The 22456-nt window shown below is 35.2% G+C and overlaps 1 protein-coding gene across 1 annotated transcript in view; it reads left to right on the top strand.

Annotated features, from left to right (window-relative positions):
- The window catches only part of KLHL1 (kelch like family member 1), a 450078-nt gene that overhangs the window by 151570 nt on the left and 276052 nt on the right, over positions 1–22456 (top strand). The window contains exon 2 of the mRNA XM_050766522.1: positions 9341–9523. Within this exon, the coding sequence (XP_050622479.1) occupies positions 9341–9523 (183 nt within the window). The remainder of the gene's footprint in view (positions 1–9340; positions 9524–22456) is intronic.

Below are 22456 nucleotides of genomic sequence, written 5' to 3'. Positions count from 1 at the left end.
TGGTGAGGATTTCCACTGTGAAAATTTTTATATCATCTTGCTAAATTGACCCCTGTATCATCATATAATGACCATCTTTGTATTGTCTTCCCTTTTGTCTTAAAGTCTATTTTATCTGATATAACTATTAGAGTTGGTCCTTTTTTTTTCGGTTTCTAGTTTTATAAGTGTATCCATTCAGCTAATCCCTGTCTTTTAATTGAATAATTTAATTTATTTTCATTAAAGGTAATTATGGACAGGGAAGAATTTACTACTGCCATTGTGCTTGTTGTTTTCTGGTTGCTTGGTAGATTCTTTCTTACTTTGTTCTCTCTTTCAGTCTTCCTTTGAGGTTAAGTGATTTTTCTCTAGTACTATGTTTTGATTTCTTGCTCTTTATTTATTATTATTATTATTACTATTATTATTTTAGAGACGTAGTCTTGCTCTGTTGCCCCGGCTGGAGTGGAGTGGTGCAGTCTTGGTTCACTGCACCCTCCTTTTGGGTTCAAGCAATTCTCCTGTCTCAGTCTCCTAATTAGCTGGGACTACGGGCGCAAGGCACCACGCCTGGCTAATTTTTTAGTATTTTTAGCAGATACAGGGTTTCAGTGTGTTGCTCAGGCTGGTCTCGAACTCCTGAGCTCAGGTAATCTGCCCATCTTGGCCTCCCAAAGTACTAGCATTACAGGTGTGAGCCATCGCGCCCGGCCGCTTTTTATTGTTAATGTATCTATTATAGGCTTTTGCTTTTTAGTTACCATAAGGGTTACAAAATACACCTTATGATAACAAGTTATTTTAAACTGATAACAACTTAACTTTCATTGCAAAGTAAAGAAACAAGCAAAAACACTGTACACTTTATTCTCTCCCAACACTTAAAACTTTTTTGTCACTGTTCACATATTGATATTGCCTATTTCTGAAAAAAAATAGTTATTATTTTAATAGTATCCTCTTTTAATCTTTTTATTCTAAAGATATATGTGGTTTATCTACCATAATTACAGTTTCAGAATCACAATCACGTTCACATTCTTTTGGTTTGAAGAACTCTTGCTAGCATTTTTTTAGATGTATTTTATTTTTATTTGGGGCACTTTTTGAACTTTGAATTTTTGAACTTTGAATTTTTTGTAAAAATGACTCCATGTTGTTTAAAATAGTGTGTGTCTGACACAAAATATGTGAGCATTTTTTAAATGGTAGAAAATGACAAATGTTCAATTTCCTACTACTGAGAAATATTTTTTAAAATTAAAATACATATATCTCTAATGCAAATATAATCCAAATATAATATATATATATATATATATATATATATATATATAGCCTGAAATACACACTAAATTTGCTGGACTCAAAAAAATAGTTAAAATTTTTTCACTTAAATAAAGTCATCTTTTACTATATTCAGGTCTTTGTCTAAGAACTATGTATGTAAGAGTGATTTCTTTATCTGATATTGCAAAATGTTCTTTAAAATATTTTTTCTTGGCCTGGCATGGTGACTCACGCCTGTAATCCCAGCACTCTGGGAGGCCGAGGCAGGCAGATCACAAGGTCAGGAGATCAAGACCATCCTGGCTAACACGGTGAAACCCCATCTCTACTAAAAATACAAAAAAAATTAGCCAGGCGTGGTGGTGGGCACCTGTAGTCCCAGCTACTCGGGAGACTGAGGCAGAAGAATGGCATAAATCTGGAAGTCAGAGCTTGCAGTGAACCGAGATCGCACCACTGCACTCCAGCCTGGGTGACACAGCAAGACTCCAACTCAAAAAAAAAATGTATATATACACACACACTTATTGTAATATATATTATATAAAAATATTAATATATATAATATATATTTTTGAGATGGAATCTGGTCATATATATATATATTTGACCCTTATATATATAGGGGTTAAAACAAAAGCTAACCCTTATCACTTAGAAAAAAAAAAAAAAAGCTTTCAAATGTATTTTGCCATTTTCGTTAATCTCTTAGTCACTCACATTAAAAAAGAAAAAAACAAAAAACAAAACAAAAAAAAACTAGCCATCCAGAAATTCTTGTTTGCAATTAATATATCTTATGTATTTAAATGATTTTAAAAGTATTTTATTTACTATATTTAGTGTAATCTTTAGTATTGTCATAATGGACAAAATTGTGCTGCCAGAGAAATAGAAGTATGTATGTATTCTGTTTACAGCAGTTATTTTACGTTTTGTTTCTCATGAGCTCTGGAAACTACTTAATATTCAAAAATTACAAATTACGCCACAAATATTTACTAAATCTGTGTGCCCGACATTCTGTTAGGTTTTGGGATATAAATTCTATTGCTTGTTTATTTAGAGGTAGCAATTCGAACAACACATTTGTGTGGTCTACGGAAACTAAAGCGAAAAGTAAACAAAAACACATAACAAACTTAAATTAGTATCTGACCAAAGTATCTTGTCATAAAATATTTTTATGCATTTATTCAACAAATAGTTGTTGAACTCCCAGAATGTTTGACATGGCAGAGATGTATTTAAACCTATATACTACATGTTAGGGTAACCTCACCTCCCCTCCACCAAGCAGTAAGGATTGAGATAAGGATTTCCCCTCAGCACCACACAATATACTTATGTAACAAATGCACATATACCCCCGACTCTATTTTCAAAAGTAAAAATAAAAAACAGTACACTGAAAAAAAAAATAAGGCCTTCCTAAGATAGCGATATTTAAACTGAATTCTGAAGGAGTAGTTAGCCATGGGAATGTCAATGTGTTGTGCACATTCCAGGTACACAAAAATGTGTGTTTGTGGAATGCTATAGAAGAAAGTGGTGTTGTGTCCGGAATTGGTGGGTTCTTGGTCTCACTGACTTCAAGAATGAAGCCGTGGACCCTCGCTGTGACTGTTTCAGTTCTTAAACATGGTGTGTCTGGAGTTTGTTCCTTCAGACGTTCAGATGTGTCTGGAGCTTCTTCCTTCTGGTGGGTTTGTAGTCTCACTGACAGCAGTGAAGCTGCAGACCTGTGTGGTGAGTGTTACAGCTCTTAAAGAAGGCGTGTCTGGAGTTGTTCATTCTTCCCGGTGGGTTTGTGGTCTCGCTGGCTTCAGGAGTGAAACTGCAGACCTTCACAGTGAGTGTTACAGCTCATAAACGCAGCGTGGACCCAAAACAGTGAGCAGCAGCAAGAATTATTGCAAAGAGCAAAACAACAAACCTTCCACAGTTTGGAAGCGGACCTGAGTGGGTTGCCACTGCTGACTCCAGCAGCCTGCTTTTATTCCCTTATCTGACCCCTCCCACATCCTGCTGATTGGTCCATTTTACAGAGAGCTGATTGGTCCGTTTTGACTGAGTGCCGATTGGTGCATTTACAATCCCTGAGCTAGACACAGAGTGCTAGATGGAAAAGTTCTCCAAGTTCCCACTAGGTTAGCTAGACACAGAGTTAGCTATATACAGAGTACCAATTGGTGTGTTTACAAACCCTGAGCTAAACACAGAGTGCTGATTGGTGTGTTTACAATCCCTTAGCTAGAGGTAAAATTTCCCCAAGTCCCCACCAGACTCAGGAGTCCAGCTGGCTTCACCCAGTGGATCCCGCACCTGAGCTGCAGGCAGAGTTGCCTGCCAGTCGTGCTACGTGCACCCGTACTCCTCAGCTCTTGGGTGGTTGATAGGACCAGGCTTCATGGAGCAAGGGGCAGTGCCCCTCAGGGAGGCTTGGGCTGCAGGGGAGCCCACTGCTGGGCGTTGGGGGGAAGGGGGGCTCGGACAAGGCGGGCTGCAGGTCCTGAGCCCTGCCCCACAAGGAGGCAGCTGAGGCCCATCAAGAACTCCAGGGCAGTGCCGGCCCACCGACACCCTCTGCAGCTGCTGGCCCGGGTGCTAAACTCCTCACTGCCCTGGGCCGGTGGCTACCGCCCACCCACTCCGTGTGCAGAGCCCCCCAAGTCTGTGCCCGTGCCCACTGGAACTCCCGCTGGACTGTGAACGCGAGGGGCAGCTCCGGTTCCCACCCACGCCTCCCCCACCACACCTCTCTGCAAGCAGAGGGAGGAGGCTCCCGCCTCCGCCAGCCCAGAGAGGGGCTTCCACACTGCTGCGGCGTGCTGAAGCACTCCTCAAGCTCCGCCAGAGTGGACCCGAGGCCGAGGAGGCGCTGAGAGTGAGGGCTGTTAGCACATTGTCACCTCTCAGTATGATGCATTGCAGAAACTGGAATTATTTAGTGTAGCTAAAATTAGAGCTTGGTTTGAAGGATCATACGAATTGTAGAAAGCATCAGATCATACAGGAACTTACGATGTGTTATATGGATTTATGAACAAGAAGCCATTGAAGACTGAGGAACTGGTTGGCAATGGGAAGAAATAATAACAATTTTAGATTTGCACTCAGTAGGTAAGTCGTAAAGTAAGAAAAAAAAAAAAGATGAGTAATTATTTGTTTTATATATATTTTTTTCTTATTAGTAAACAATCTATTATTGCAGAAATAAATATTTCCTTGAGAAAGTAACTAAATTATTTCTGATTCCAATATTGTTTAACAAAGAAATAGGGAAACAGGTTTCATCTCAGAATCGTTTGGTATAGCGAGAGTAAAGAATATTGAGTCCTGAACTGTTTAGAAGAGGAACAGTAAAGTATGTTGGTCAGTTCTCAGCAGTTAATGAGAGGAAATTAAAATAAATGCTAAAGATAGTCACAAGAAAGGCACTAATGTCCTTGTTAAGAGTAGTTCCGTTAGATGGGCAGTTATGGAAATCAAATTGCAATAGATTAAGGCGTATTAGGAGGGTCAGGAACTGAAGTTCAGACGTGAGGACTATTCTTTCAAGACATGTGGGTATTGAAGGAAATGAAATAGTATACCTATGGTTTGAGGAGTTCAAGAGATCAAAACAACTTTATTCATTTTATTTTTATACATGTTAGGTTGAAGAAGGCAAACATGTCTTTAAATTTGATAAGAGGAAGTCATATTGCACTTTTAAAATTGCATTTCTTGTAACTTCAAGGTTTGTATTATTGGACCAAAATAAAGACAAATGTCAGAGTTTCAGATCATTGTATTAGGGACTCTTAGATTGGAAAGAGACTACAGTTTTGTTTTTTTTTCAATTGATATACAAAATTGGACAAAACAATGAAATAATCCACTGCCTGGTTTTTATTTAACACCTATAGAAAACATGATAAATACATAATGTAAATTTACTAAAATGTTAAAGTCTCCTTTTTAAATTAGTAGGTTGGATATGTGATGGGAAGAAGGTTAAATAATAAACATTATCTTAAAAATTGTAAGTGTTCTGATGTGAAAATTCATTTTAAAATTCCGTATTTCGTATAAAGTTGAGGAGAAAGAATCCTACTAAAGTCTTAGATCATGAAATGATATGTGAGGAAATATGTGAGAGAAAATCAAGGGAAACAAACATAACCATTTATCTGAAGGATCGATGACCTTGAAGAGAAGTAATTTGTTCTCCAATATAACATGAAGAGACTTAATGCATAAGAACTTTTAGGAAAAAAATCCAGTAGAGAACTTAAACTTATTTATTTATTTTTTTTGAGCCTTGTATCTAACTCTCTGTTCTTTTAATCCCACTCTTTCAAATTGCTTTTAAATTTGTCAGAAAAAGTCCAAGTCTACATTATATTTGAGATTGATTATTTTAACTAGATTAGGTAAAAAAAAAAAAAAAAAAAAAAAAAAAAAAAAAAAAAGGTACTATCTTGACAGTAGTTAACTTTTTGACTTTGAATAACTCTTTTCAAATACTATGTCCCCGCCCCCCACACCCCCCACCCCCACCACCCCAGGATCTCACCAAGCTCTATTTCTTTCTTTTCTATTTCTTTCTGTTCTATTTATGTCACTCTTTGCTTTAATAGTACACCCACCACAACTTGGACAACTAAAGACAAAGTAAATTAAATAATTTTCTTAATAATTTTTCCTAGATTGTGAAATCTTAATCAGGTATATAAATTTCTGCCCAGACTGGGCACAGTGGCTCACGCCTATAATCCCAGCACTTTGGGAGGCCGAGATGGGCAGATCACCTGAGGTCAGGAGTTTGAGGCCAGCCTGACAAACGTAGTGAAATCCCGTCTCTACTAAAAATACAAAAATGAGCTGGGCTTGGTGGTAGGCACCTGTAATCCCAGCTACTCAGGAGGCTGAGGCAGGAGAATCGCTTGAACCTAGGAGGCAGAGGTTGCAGTGAGTCAACATCGCGCCACTGCACTCCAGTCCGGGCGACAGAGTGAGACTTTGTCTCAAAAAAAAAAAAAAAAAAAGAAAGTTGCTAACAAGAATATTTCATTTAACCTTTGGTTAATTAATATAAGGACTTACGTAGAGCTTTTATCTCAAATCCTGTTTAAATTAATCTGGAGCCATTCTTTAGAGGTGTTTCTCATATCTTGAATTTTAAACCCTTATCATGCAGTCTGAGTATCTGACCAGAAGCATCAGGGTTTCCTTTTGGAGCAGTTTTGGTCTATTTGGCATCCTTCAAATCCTGACTTAATTATCCTTTGTACTTGAGAGTCAGTAATATGGTCATTTTAAAACTTAAAATGCACTCTGCAATGCATATTGTGACTTTTCTATTCAATGTGTTAACATGTGGAAGAATTCTGCTATTCTTGCTACACGTGCATGAGCCTGAATTCTTAAAATATGCTGAGAAGTGGCCATATTCTGGGGTTGTAATTTGCAAACTTGTGAAAGGCAAACATATGGTTCAGCAAAATTTGTATTAATTTCAAATATTTAAAGGAGAACTTGTAAAGTCTGATGAAAATAATCATATTGTGTGGATAAATACTGCAGATAACAGAGAAAACACGTAATAACAGTGGATTTAGAATTTAGTAAGCCTTTCTGTCATTTTTTCGAATTTTCTATGTGCACAAACGCATCTTCTGGAAATAATATCAATTACGTATTTTCTTATTCAAAAATAATGGGTTGATTATTTTGTTTTTTACGTTTCACTGGTAAGGCTCTCCAAATTTTTTTATTTTGCATAGCTGTGGTTCTGAATCTCAAGAGGAAGAGGTTCAATAGAATATAATGTTTTCCAAATAAGTATATTAGGTGGTTCTATATGATTAAAACGTGCTTAAGTCCAGTTTCGCTGGAATCTCTTTCCTGACGTATCTAACAAATTTTTGAAAATTCTTGGCCGCTATTTCTTCAGATAGCTTTTGTCCCATCATCTCTCCCCCCTACTTTTAAGATTACAAAATATATTAATTACATGAATATTATAATTTTACTGTTTTGTTTTCTATTTTTTAATCTAAATAACTTAGTTTGAGTATTTTCTATTAATTTATTTTTCTTTTTCTTTCTTTCTTTTTTTTTTTTTTTTTTTTGAGACGGAGTCTCCCTGTGTCGCCCAGGCTGGAGTGCAGTGGCCAGATCTCAGCTCACTGCAAGCTCCGCCTCCTGGGTTTACGCCATTCTCCTGCTTCAGCCTCCCAAGTAGCTGGGACTACAGGCGCCCGCCACCTCGCCCGGCTAGTTTTTTGTATTTTTTTTAGTAGAGACGGGGTTTCACCGTGTTAGCCAGGATGGTCTCGATCTCTTGACCTAGTGATCCGCCCGTCTCGGCCTCCCAAAGTTCTGGGATTACAGGCTTGAGCCACCGCGCCTGGCCTAATTTATTTTTCATATCGTCATTTTTTTTTTTTGTCTTTTATCTACCAGTTAATTTTGCGTATCAGAATCTTAAGTTATTGTATTGCCTTATTTTTTCCATTTGATTTTTTTCATATGACTTGAAATTATCCAGCTTATTATCTGTATTAAACGATTAATGAAAGTTATTTTTACGTCTGTTAAGTAATAATTGTGATCCATATATTTGAACGTATCTGTAGCACCTGGGAGAATGTTTCTGTTGTCTGTTTTTCTTAATGTGTCCAGTTTTTCTTAATGTGTCCAGTTTCTCTACAGACCTACTATTTTTTTCCTTTAATGACAGGCATTATATATAAGAAATCACGGAATCCATATAGGAATGTCTTTTTCTAAATAAAAACTATATTATTTGCTGGTACTTCAATTAAAAGTTCAGCTTAATGAAATCAGAGATTTTCACTGATACAACTCTAGGTTTCAGTCTTTGTATTATCCTCAGAAGAACTGCTTAGCTGCCACATTATGTTGAGCTCCTTGGACTCTCACCCTATGTGGTTAATAACTAGTAAATACCTTGAGAGGGAAAGAATACGCAGGGAATAACTTTTAGATGAATGACTCTAATGAATTTATCTGTATTTCAGGATCTTGGTTTTCTAAGTCCTGATTGCCTCAGTAGATCCTATGGAATGTAAATAATTATTTTGATATTGTACGTAACTTTTTTGTGGTTTTCTTGGAGAGGGATTTAGTCAGCTGCAAATTACTACATTGCAATTGGAACCAGAATTCTCCATCTTACTTTCAGAGATATTTATCATGAAGTAAGCAATTTTAGTATTAATTTTATGAACATAATTAATATTTAATTTTAGGTTATTTAAGGAATTGTCATCAGAACACTTGATTGGGTCTGCTAGGCTTTGTCATGTGTGTATCATGTAACTTGAATATTGAGTCTTCCCTATGGTGCAGTATGGCATTTATTAAAGTTTTTTATTTTTTTGAACAGTCTATGCCATTAATACATGAAGTGACAAAACTCAAGTATCATGGACTTTTCAAAATCATAAAGTTTATTAAAATAGTTATTATTGATTAGTTATTCTAAGTACTGAGCTAATCAGTACTTATTTAATAGTGGGGTACAGAACGTTAAACTCAATAATTCACTTACAAATTTAAGTGTCAGTATTATTTGCAAACCAGGTTTCATATTTTTTCATGATAAAATTCACCTATTTCTGCAAAGCAACATTTACTATGACATCTCAATAATCCTAACTATTTAGAATAGTATAATTATCTTCCTCAATATCAAATGAATGAAATTAGCATTTCATTGCTAATTAATTTTAGAATAGGTATGTAAATAATTTACTATTTCTGTGATATTTCAGGTTTACTAACAATGTCCTAATCAATACAAACAACATATTTTTAAACCTTTTTTTAAACAAGAAAAAAGAACTTTTCCATTTATTTATTATTTCCTAGAGCAAATCACTTAACCCACAATAGATTATTTGGACCTTTGTTTATTGAACTTGTATTGAAATATAAAAATAAACACAGATATATTAGTTTTCTTAAGAAAATGATAACAACCTGTATATTATTCTAGATAATTGGCTCTTTATAAATCCCTTTATTATTTTGTGTGTGTGTGTGTGGTTTATAGGCTGTCGTCAACTGGCCACTCAATGACACCTCAAAGTGATTTGGACTCCAGTAGCTCTGAAGAATTCTATCAAGCTGTTCATCATGCTGAGCAAACCTTCAGAAAGATGGAAAGTTATTTGAAGCAGCAGCAACTTTGTGATGTTATCCTGATTGTTGGGAACCGAAAGATACCTGCACATAGGTACAGTAGTCTGCCTCTACTGGAAACATGCATTCACATGTTTAAAAGTGACAGACTGGCTTGTAGATTGCAAAGTATTGTATGATTACGGAAATAAGGACTCACATTTTTAAGAGATGTTTTTGTTGTCGTTTGTTTTGTTTATACTTGTTTTTTTCTTATTTTTCTCTTGCGGAAAAGTTGAAATGCTATTTTAGGTAATAATTTTTTGAAAAACAAAACAATTATAAAGTGTTTAAAACTAAAACTACTTGTAACTAGGGCTGATAGCTATGGAGGAAAACTGTTATTATCTGGGACTGTGGGATTCAAAATCATACTAATTTTAGGCACACTAATTTGGGAATTGTGCCTAAAATCTGAAATGAAGTATGCTATTCCATCAGAAACTAAAGAAAGATTATCTTAGTTATATATTTATATCAACTAATAAATTAAGGTATTTCCTATTGACATTTTCATTTAATATTTATTTAAAATTAAATTGTTTCATACTGATATTATTTTTAAAGCCATAACACATTTGAAAGCTAATAGTTCTATGCACCAAAATGAATCCAGAAAAACATGGGTGTATATCTACCGTGATAGAAATATTGCAATATGGACGTTGAATTTAAGTTGGTGTCTTGAAATGCATGGGGAAGGACATTTGACACAATAACTACTGTAGGTGATTTAGAGTCCAATCTGTCAGGTAACTATTTAAAGCATTTTGATAATATATTATTGATTTTATTTTTCAAATATAACTGCGAAGTTGAGTTACCATTTGCAAGAGAATTCACAAATAGTCATTATTATTGAGACAATTATTCATTGTCATAATATGTGTGGCAAAACCACAAATTATCCTGAGCTAGCATCTAAATAGCATCTAGATAATAATTCAATTATATTCTTCAGAGTAAGAACTATTCTTGAGAGTGTAATTAAATTTACTTCACTTAACTTATAAATTAAATCATATTGTATGTATTTTTTGAGAAGACAGGAGGTGTCAGTCAACTCAAAAATATATTAACACATCAGATGTTCATTAATTTTTTTAAAAGAAAAGTGTTTCCTATAATTTCTACAATCTTGTAGTCTTTTATTGATCTTAATTCAATATTTTCTTTTTCATTTGAAACATTTTTATCCAATCTGGTGAGCAATTATTCTATATTCATAATATTCTACATTGTTTTCTTTATTACTCTTTATATACATTAGTTATTTCCTAAATAGTTTATTTAGTTTTGCAAATTGTTTACAATATTCTTATTGGATGAGAAATCAATATTCTTGTTTTATATTATTCTAAAACATTTGAGCAATGTATTACTTTTACATGTATTATTCTGAACATATAAATATTTAATATATTTAGAATATATTAAACTAAATACATTATTATGGATCATTGATGTGTTTCTTAAGTATGATATAAAAAATTAGTTTTTAAAAATCATTATGGCTAACTCAATTCAAATAAAATTTTATCTTTTCTTTACACTGTTAAGTGATAAATTTAGGCACATTACTATTTTAAAGAGTTTATTTGGGCAAACAGCAACTCATAATCAGGTAGCACGAGAGCACAAGCTGTTCAGGGTCCCACCTAAAGAAGACCAGAGGAAAGTTTTCATAAGACACTTGTGGAAACAAGACAAATAAAATACTTGATTGGTTAAAGCAGGGCAAGAGCCTAGTTAGAGGTTAGTTGGTGGTTTCTGATTGGTTAAATTACTCTGAGTTGGTTTTTGCTTGGTTTAGGTAGAAAATAAAAACCTGAGATGTCTCAGCCTGATGACCTCTCAATTAATTTTTTAACACTATAGTTTAAAACTTTAGTACTAATTATCTTACAAGTAATGTACATCTTAGAATTCTAAGTTAAACAAATATTACTAAATATAAATAAATATTGTGTGACACTTGAAAAGAACAAGCATTGTTGTGAATCATTGCAGGTATTTGATACCACTTTATTGATACTTTTGCCTGATGAAACAGTTGTGATTAATGCACAGCTAGCTCTTGACTTAAAATGAATAATCATTAGTAATAAGCTAATACATTTTAACACTCTTATTATATTTTGGTTAGTACAACTAAATATTGTCTTTAAGTAAAATGTATCTGGTATTGGAATCATTACCACTAAAAATTGTGTGGCTATTATAATAATTACAAATAATATAAAAATAAATAATTTTTATGAAGATGTATAGCTCTTTCAGTAAAAGCATTGCTAGCTAATGTTATTGACACTCAATCAGTATTCATTCATAATTATATATGTTTGATTTATATTAATAATATTATCTTTCCAAACTGTCAAATTTTGGTTTTAGTTAACATATTACCCTCATTGAAGGAATCTACACAAAATCATTTATTTATGTGCTGGTTATGTTGTATATGTTTTTAACTTGATACTGGTCACAATTATCAATCATTTTATGAGAGGTCATGTTTATGTAATAGTTTTGTTTACTGTTAGGCATATTTTTAAGTAGGTAAGGTCTGAAAAGCTAATAATATTTCAGATAACACATCGATATATTTTTGCATGAAAAATAATTAAAATTCTGAATTTCTTTGTGCTTTAGGCCTTGAAGGAAATCTAAGATGAATATAACTTTCTCACAAATAGCCCAAGATAATTGATCAGCAACAAGTAAACCAAAATATTCGAATGCAAATCCTTGAATTTCAAACATGAAAAATATTTTATAGGTAGGCTACCTTTAATCTGAGGTTTAGATGAGGAAAATTAGGCTGACATAGTCAATATTAACAATTGGATATTTGAATTTTCAATGATAGGAAAATTAGGAGGTGTTCATGGCCTTGTCTGATATAATGTACAGATATGAAGTGAAATATGATTGAGCTTGTGAAAGTTTTCTTCCCCCTTAGCCATTATTAAGAATAAGGGCATTTTGCAGACATAAAGGGGGAAATCTTATGTAACTAACATACTTACTCTTGAGTTGGAAATAATGTTATTTATCATTTTATATTCATCAGAACTGTGTGGAATGATATATGTCAAAAACTTAACAAATTTTATTCCTGTGAGGTAGTCATAAGTAGGAAAGGACGTGTGGCTAACTTTTTTCTGAAATGTATAAACAGATGTATTATTTAAATTTTTACAGCAAGCATGCAATATGTTCATGATCAACTGAAAGCTTAAATGAAGAACAAAATGATATTTAATAGATAGAAAAGTATCCTATTCTACAGAACAAAAACCTTGGCATTTAAAAATGTGTTATATTCTTTTTTCACTGTTGTGCATATTTGACAATAAATTTAGTTATTTCAAGAAAGTATTTATTATTTTAATGTTCTTTATAGTGCACTAGTATGTAGACAGATGAGGCTAAAGTGACAACTGAAATGATGCATTTAGCAGCACTTAAACCACAATTAAATACATTAAAAAGAAATTACTTACATAAACTACATATATTAATACTCAGGAGTAGGCAAATAATATTGCTTCTCTGTGTTGATGGAAATTTCATTTACGTAGATTATCTTTAATAGAAGAGGAATAACATTTATTTAATTTTACTAAATCATCCATCCCTAAATCTCTCACTCAGTTTGATAGTTTAAAATAGCTCTGTAGCAACTTCAGAAAAAAATAATTATGAAGCTGAAAAACTTTTGTTTTCTTGATCACTTGGATATCACTTTAATGTTTTGCTTATGTCTATAGTAGATTGTCAGCAGTCCATGAAGCATTTTTCTTTGCACTAATTAAAACAAACAATTATCAAACATAACTCTAGCATTGGCCTATGCCCTCTTGGTGATGCATAATGATTATAAAACATAATGCTTTTCCTTGTAGAGTTTTCAATATACTTGAGGAGTTAAAGATAAACCATAAGATAATTAAATAAATTATTATAGTTGCAGATAACTGCAAGGTAGAATATATGGTTCTAATTCCAAGTTCAAGACATAGTCAAATAAGGAAATGAGCAGCATATGATAGAGTATTATGAAAGTTTTTCAGAGAAATTGAGTGTGAGGTAAGCCTAGTGGAAAAGACATGGCATACTATTTTAGGTATCAATAATACTATGGAAAAAATAGAGAACTAAAAAGTTTCTATTTGCAAAAATTTCAAGGATAATGACTTGGTGGAAATAGAGTTTGTATTGGAAATAACTGGGAAATTAAACCATAAAAATAGGACAAATATGATTATGATAGACCTTAAGAGCCAGGAGATAAGTTTTGTACTCGAAACTATGTTTAATTAGAAGCAATGTAGGTTCTTGAGGAGAGGAATTACATAACTGAGTCAACAATGATGATGATAGTTAACACTCACTGTGTTGATTATGTTCCAGGCCTTGTTTAAAGTGGTTTGCATTTACAAATCATTTTGTCTTTAAAAAACAGAAAATTCTTACTTTCTCACTTTTATCTATAATATGGAAAATGGAGGCATGGAAAACATTTAGAATGTGCCCAAGTTATTCACTCAATAATTGGTGAAAGTAGAACTCAAACCCAGGCAATCTGGGCACTGAAATAATGACTTTAACAACCACAATAGACTGACTATCATAATTTAGAAAGGTAGTTTTGAAATATGGTATGGTTTTAGAAAATGTGTAAAAGACAGGCATGGCAGAAACTAATGATCTGAGAAACTGTTTTGGTTAATCCAGGCATGAAAGGAAGACTATATGAACATAAGGTATGAGCTGAGCAGTATTTTGAAGGATGCTGTCATAAGCCAGGTTCCCTCATAACAGAGCCTGAGCCTGGAATTCAGGTCTTCATGACTGATTTAAAAGCTGACCTCAGAAGAAACAGAAGCAGGATAGGGCAGAGGAAGGAAAAAATCAAGGATGAAGACTTGCTTCATCTTTATCTCTCCGGAAGCTCTGCATATGACTTCCTGCAGAATGAGTCACACTCCAAAGCAAGAATTTATCCTTATTCTTAGTCAGTGCTTTAAGATCAACCCACAGCTTGAGAGTCAGGAGAGGTGGTGGCAGTTGAAGGATAAAGTGTGAGAAGCAGGAACACATAGACTCCCAAGGAATAAGGAGCTTTTATTAGGTCAAGTCCAGTTCCTAAAAAAAAGGAGCATCTTGGTGCTGTTAGGTACTAACATCACTGCCCTGGGGACACAGGCAGGCCTCATGAAGAGGGCAAGAACACATTCAAACAGAAAGATGGATTTTACATCATATTTGATATAGGAAATAAAGTAGAAAGAAACATAGTGGTAATTTCATAATTTTGACTCTCAAAGTTCATAAATTCGATTCTGAAAGTGCACCAATTAGAAACAGGGAAGTATAAAGGAAGGAAATATCAGTGGGAAATCTTCGAGTTTAATTTAGTTATAATGAAATGCTCCTGGGATATGTGATGAGCAGTTCTACAGGCATTTGAGATACAAGGTTAGGTTTGAAACCACCGTAAAAATAATGATTAAGGCAATGCTCAAGAATGATTCTGAAACAGTGAGCGTCAAGGCAAAATGTAGAGGTCTGAATAAAGCCTACAGCAGTGACAGGGTTAAAGAGTAGAACCAAGAAGAAAAGTCAATGAATCAGAGGTAAGCTGAGATAAGAAGTCTGCACAGCTTTCGCTAAAAAATAGATTTTAAAAAGGAATGGGAGGTTAACAATATCAAACACCATAATAAATTGAAGTGGAACTTACAAAAGTTTAATAGATTTGGAAGGAAATAAATTTGTAGTGATCTCAATAAGAGATTTTCTAGTGTGGTTGCATGCATGTACTTCTTTATGTATGTTTTACTCCTGCTTCTCTGGCATTACTAGAACTAAATATGTACATATAAAAATATTAATTTATGTTATGCATTAAATCCCTCTTCTAAAATTTAATTCATATCTTATGTCACCAAATCTAAATGCAGTATAAACTTTTCTGCAGGTTTTTTTTTTTTTTTTTTTTTTTTTTTACTGAGTTAGTAGGATTTAGTATATTGTAGTTGACCGAGAAGGTATTATGTAATTATTTAAAATTGAATAATAGAGGTTATAATATTTTGCTCTATAGAGATGTGGCATTGCTGCAACTATAGACATTGTATGTGTAAGATTAAGCTGGTTAAATTTATGTTGATATATTTCTTATGTGTAGGAAATATATTTATCTTCTAGTTTATGATCGTTTGTATCATACAATGATTTAATTAATGCTTTTGATAAAACTGACCATCTGACACTAATTTATCTAATTGGTAAGTAATAAATATTTGAAGATATCTGTGTCTTAATCATTTTTTCAAATTCTGATATTATAAAGAGTTGACATTTTAGTTACTAACTGCCTGAAATAAATGCATAGGGAACTGAGAACTTTAAATATGTCTAACATGTTACAATCCTCAGCATTAATATTAATAAAATATTTAAAACCACGAATCTTATAAGGTATTTCTTAAATGCATAAATTAGATAGTTAAGTCATGTTTTCCAATTAAAAGAATGTATTTTGTGTTCAAGTTAAATTATAACATGCCCTTCCGCTTCTCTTGTATATAAGATAAAATATATAGCAGATAAAACTTCAAAATAAATACATGAAAAAAAAAGGCTCCTGAAAAGTTTTAGATAATAATTTCCTGTGTTGATCTAACTTCCTTTCTTTTCTCTATAGTGTTCTTAGGAAAAACAAGCATTCAAATTTTACTGTGGTTTTGCTTATACGTGTAAGCATCACTATAATTCTTTTGACATATTCCCAACTGTTTTGAGCACTTCTTTACTCTCTGCAACAAAAGGTATTCCAGGCTGATTTTATGCTTACTTTGCTCCACTCTGCAGTCTGTTCTTTTTCTAAGGAGTCTTTGACAGACATGCACACATACATACATATGCACAAACACAAATAAAATTCATATATTTTATGTTTAAAACAAACAATTTATATTAATACCTTCAATTTCAATCCATAATACCTTCAATTTCATAGGTTTGATTTTTTTAAGTCTTCTGCCTTTCCATACAGGAACATCTTGAAGGTATTGCAGGTTGGATTCTAGACTACCATAATGAAGTGAATATCACAATTAAGCAAGTCACCTATATATATACATATTATATATATAATATATATTATATATTATATGTTTGTTTATAAATATATATGTTTTTAACAAATATATCAGTTCTGTTTACATGATACTGTAGGTCTAATAAGTGTGCAATAGCATTACATCATCATGTATGTATGTGTACATACAGTCATTTAAAAACTGCTTTATTGCTAAAAAATACTAACAATCATCTGAGCCTTCTGGGAGTGTTAATCTTTTTGCTAGTGATGGGTCTTAACTCCCTGTTGATGACTGCTGATTGATCAGGGTGGTGGTTGCAGAAGGTTGGGGTATCTGTGGCGATTTTTAAAATAGGACAATAATGAAATATGTTGCAACAATTGATTCTCCTTTATTTTTTATATATATATATATGTATATGTATATATATGTGTATGTGTGTGTGTGTGTGTATATGTATGTGTACATATAGCATGGGTTGCTGTTTGATAGCATTCTATCCATGGTAATCAATTTTCTCTTCAACCCTACTGCTGCTCTGTCAATTAAGTTTGTGTAATACTCATTTTTTTTTTTTTTTTTTTTGATTCAGCGTCTTGCTTTGTGGCCCTATGCTGGGGCACAGTGGTGTGATCTTGGCTCACTACAATCTCCATTTCCCGGGTTCAAGCGATTCTCATGATTCAGCCACTTGAGTAGCTGGGATTAGAGGCACATGCCACCACGCCCATCTAATTTTTGTATTTTTAGTAGAGACAGCATTTTCCCATCTTGACCAGGCTGGTCTTGAACTCCTGGCCTCAAGTGATCCACCAGCCACCTCCCAAAAAGTTTAGATTACAGGCATAAGCCACAAGGCCCCACTAGTTTGTGTAATATTCTAAATCCTTTCTTGTCATTTCAATGTTCTTCACAGAATTTTCACCAGGAGTAGACACCATCTAAAGAATCACTTTCTTTGCTCATCCATTAGAAGCAACTCTTCATCCATTCAAATTTGATCATGACATTGCAGCACATCAGTTACATCTTCAGACTCCACTTCTAGTTCTAGTTCTTTGGCTAGAGGTTACTTCTAGTAAGGTTACTTCCTCCACTGATGTGTTAAACCCTTCAAAGTCATACTTGAGGGTTGGAATCTTCTCTTTTTCCAAACTAGTTGATATTTTTACTTCCTCCTATGATTTATGAATGTACTTAATTGTATGTAGGACAGTGAAATTTTCCAGAAAGTTTTAAATTTACTTTGCCAGATGATTCAACTGAATTACTATTTACAGCATCTAGAGACTTATTTTTCAAAGAACTAAAAATAAAACTACCATTCAATTCAGCAGTCCAACTACTGAGTGTCTACCCAAAGGAAACAAAATCAATATATCGAAAAAAACCTGGTATATTAATTGAACCTCTATTCACAATATCAACTATGTGGAATCAACCTAACTGTTCATCAGTGGATGAGTGGATAAATAAAATGTGATATAGATATATATGGAATACTATTCAGCCATTAAAAAAGTGAAATCATGTCATTCATGGTCACATCGATGGACTTAGAGGTCATTTTCTTAACTGAAACAAGCCAGGCACAGAAAGACAAATGTCATATGTCCTTACTGATAAGTAGTTGCTAAAAACTGTGATTACATGGACATAGAGAGTTGAATAATAGATAATGGAGATCCAGAAGAGTGAGGAGGTGGGAAGGAGAAGGAAGATGAAAAAATGGTTAATGGGTACAATGTACATTGTTTAGAAGATGGATACCCTAAAATCCCTGTCTTGACCATTACACGATCTATACATGTAACAAAATTGCATGTGTATGCAAAAATCTGTACAAATAAAAAGGAAAAACAAAAGAAATGAAATATACTTTTAAAAAATAATATGATTTGAAAGTCAAAATTGTTTCATATTGAGCTGCACAGTGGATATGTTAGCAGGTCTAAAGACAACATTTATCTCCTTGTACATCTCTGTCAGAGCTCTTGAGCAACCAGGCACATTGTCAATGAGCAGTAAATCTCAACTGTGGGCTTAAAATCCCCAGTAAGCCATTCTGCAAACAGATGTGCTGTCGTCCGGGCTTTATTGTTCCATTTCTAAAACACTGGCAGAGTAGACGTAGTGTAATTCTTTTTTTTTTTTTTTTTTTTTTTTTAATTATACTTTAAGCTCTAGGGTACATGTGGATAACGTGCAGGTTTGTTACATATGTATACCTGTGCCATGTTGGCGTGCTGCACCCATCAACTCGTCAGCACCCATCAACTCGTCATTTACATCAGGTATAACTCCCAATGCAATCCCTCCCCCCTCCCCACTCCCCGTGATAGGCCCCGGTGTGTGATGTTCCCCTTCCTAAGTCCAAGTGATCTCATTGTTCAGTTCCCACCTATGAGTGAGAACATGCAGTGTTTGGTTTTCTGTTCTTGCGAGAGTTTGCTAAGAATGATGGTTTCCAGCTGCATCCATGTCCCTACAAAGGACACAAACTCATCCTTTTTGATGGCTGCATAGTATTCCATGGTGTATATGTGCCACATTTTCTTAATCCAGTCTGTCACTGATGGACATTTGGGTTGATTCCAAGTCTTTGCTATTGTGAATAGTGCCGCAATAAACATACGTGTGCATGTGTCTTTATAGCAGCATGATTTATAATCCTTTGGGTATATACCCAGTAATGGGACGGCTGGGTCATATGGTACTTCTAGTTCTAGATACTTGAGGAATCGCCATACTGTTTTCCATAATGGTTGAACTAGTTTACAATCCCACCAACAGGGTAAAAGTGTTCCTATTTCTCCACATCCTCTCCAGCACCTGTTGTTTCCTGACTTTTTAATGATTGCCATTCTAACTGGTGTGAGATGGTATCTCATTGTGGTTTTCATTTGCATTTCTCTGATGGCTAGTGGTGATGAGCATTTTTTCATGTGTCTGTTGGCTGTATGAATGTCTTCTTTTGAGAAGTGTCTGTTCATATCCTTTGCCCACTTTTTGATGGGGTTGTTTTTTTCTTGTAAATTTGTTTGAGTTCTTTGTAGGTTCTGGATATTAGCCCTTTGTCAGATGAGTAGATTGCAAAAATTTTCTCCCATTCTGTAGGTTGCCTGTTCACTCTGAAGGTAGTTTCTTTTGCTGTGCAGAAGCTCTTTAGTTTAATTAGATCCAATTTGTCAATTTCAGCTTTTGTTACTGTTGCTTTTGGTGTTTTAGACATGAAGTCCTTGCCCATGCTTATGTCCTGAATGGTATTACCTAGGTTTTCTTCTAGGGTTTTCATGGTATTAGGTCTAACATTTAAGTCTCTAATCCATCTTGAATTAATTTTCGTATAAGGTAGTGTCTTGGAGTTGCTCTTCTCGAGGAGTATCTTTGTGGCGTTCTCTGTATTTCCTGAATTTGAATGTTGGCCTGCCCTACTAGGTTGGGGAAGTTCTCCCGGATGATATCCTGAAGAGTGTTTTCCAACTTGGTTCCATTTTCCCCCTCACTTTCAGGCACCCCAATCAGACGTAGATTTGGTCTTTTTACATAATCCCATACTTCTTGCAGGCTTTGTTCATTTCTTTTTCTTCTTTTTTCTTTAGGTTTCTCTTCTTGCTTCATTTCATTCATTTGATCCTCAATCGCTGATACTCTTTCTTCCAGTTGATCGAGTCGGTTACTGAAGCTTGTGCATTTGTCACATATTTCTCATGTCATGGTTTTCATCTCTGTCCATTCGTTTATGGCCTTCTCTGCATTAATTATTCTAGTTATCAATTCTTTCACCTTTTTTTCAAGATTTTTAGTTTCTTTGCGCTGGGTACGTAATTCCTCCTTTAGCTCTGAGAAGTTTGATGGACTGGAGCCTTCTTCTCTCATCTCGTCAAAGTCATTCTCCGTCCAGCTTTGATCCGTTGCTGGCGATGAGCTGCGCTCCTTTGCCGGGGGAGATGCGCTCTTATTTTTTGAATTTCCAGCTTTTCTGCCCTGCTTTTTCCCCATCTTTGTGGTTTTATCTGCCTCTGGTCTTTGATGATGGTGATGTATTGATGAGGTTTTGGTGTGGGTGTCCTTCCTGCTTGTTAGTTTTCCTTCTAACAGTCAGGACCCTCAGCTGTAGGTCTGTTGGAGATTGCTTGAGGTCCACTCCAGACCCTGTTTGCCTGGGTATCAGCAGCAGAGGCTGCAGAAGATAGAATATTGCTGAACAGCGAGTGTACCTGTCTGATTCTTACTTTGGAAGCTTCCTCTCAGGGGTGTACTCCACCGTGTGAGGTGTGGGGTGTCGGTCTGCCCCTAGTGGGGGATGTCTCCCAGTTAGGCTACCCACTTGAGCAGGTAGTCTGTCCATTCTCAGATCTCAACCTCCGTGTTGGGAGATCCACTGCTCACTTCAAAGCTGTCAGACAGAGTCGTTTGCGTCTGCAGAGGTTTCAGCTGCTTTTTGTTGTTGTTGTTGTTTAGCTGTGCCCTGTCCCCAGAGGTGGAGTCTACAGAGACAGGCAGGACTCCTTGAGCTGCTGTGAGCTCCACCCAGTTCGAGCTTCCCAGCAGCTTTGTTTACCTACTTAAGCCTCAGCAATGGCGGGCGCCCCTCCCCCAGCCTCGCTGCTGCCTTGCCGCCAGATCGCAAACTGCTGTGCTAGCAATGATGGAGGCTCCGTGGGCGTGGGACCCTCTCGGCCAGGTGTGGGATATAGTCTCCTGGTGTGCCTGTTTGCTAAGATCCTTGGTAGAGCGCAGTATTGGGGTGGGAGTTACCCGATTTTCCAGGTGTTGTGTGTCTCAGTTCCCCTGGCTAGGGAAAGGGATTCCCTTCCCCCTTGCGCTTCCCAGGTGAGGCGATGCCTCGCCCTGCTTCAGCTCTGGCTGGTCGGGCTGCAGCAGCTGACCAGCACTGATTGTCAGGCACTCCCTAGTGAGATAAACCCAGTACCTCAGTTGAAAATGCAGAAATCACCTGTCTTCTGTGTTGCTCGCGCGGGGAGTTGGAGACTGGAGCTGTTCCTATTCGGCCATCTTCGAGGTAGTGTTATTCTTAAGAGCCCTAGGATTTTCAGAATGATAATGAGCATTGGCTTCAATTTAAACTCACTGGTGCATTAGTCCCTAAAAAGAGAGTTAGCCTGTCCTTTGAAGCTTAGAAGCCAGCCATTGACTTCTCTCTAACTATGAAAATCCTAGATGATATCTTCTTTAAATATATGGTCAACATTGAAAAATTTGTTGTTTAGTGTAGCCACTTTCATCAATGACCATAGAAGCTGCAGCTTCTATTAGGTTGGGACAAAATTAATTGCTGTTTTTGACATTAAAAATAATGGCAAAAACCATAATAACTTTTGCACCAACCCACTTGCTGTTTCACTTTGTACTTTTATGTTATGGAGAAGACTTCTTTCCTTAAACTTCATAAGCTAACTTCTGCCAACTTTGTCCTTTTCTTCTGCAATTTCTTCACCTCTCTCAGCCTTCATGAAATTGAAAGAGTTAAGGCCTTGCTCTGGATTAGGCTTTGGCTCAAGGAAATGTTGTGGCAGGTTTCATCTTCTATCCAGATCATTCACTTTCTCCATTGCAGGAATAAGTCTGTTGTGCTTTCTTATTATTCATATGTTCACTAGAGTAGCACTTTTAATTCACTTCAAGAATTTTTCCTTTGCATTCACAACTTGACTAAGTGTTTGGCACAAGAGGTTTAGCTTTTGCTCTTGTCCCACTTTCTACATGTCTCCCTCACTAAACTTAATCATTTCCAGCTTTTGATTTAAAGTGAGAGACATGCAACACTTCCATTCATTTGGACACTTATAGGGCATTGCAGGGTTACTAGTTGGCCTAGTTTTTAATATTGTGTCTCGGGGAATAGGGAG

The sequence above is a fragment of the Macaca thibetana genome, chromosome 17 (assembly GCF_024542745.1).
Source record: "Macaca thibetana thibetana isolate TM-01 chromosome 17, ASM2454274v1, whole genome shotgun sequence".
NCBI lineage: Eukaryota > Metazoa > Chordata > Mammalia > Primates > Cercopithecidae > Macaca > Macaca thibetana.
Note: the sequence above shows the minus strand (reverse complement) of the source record. Positions and strands in the feature narration are given on the sequence as shown.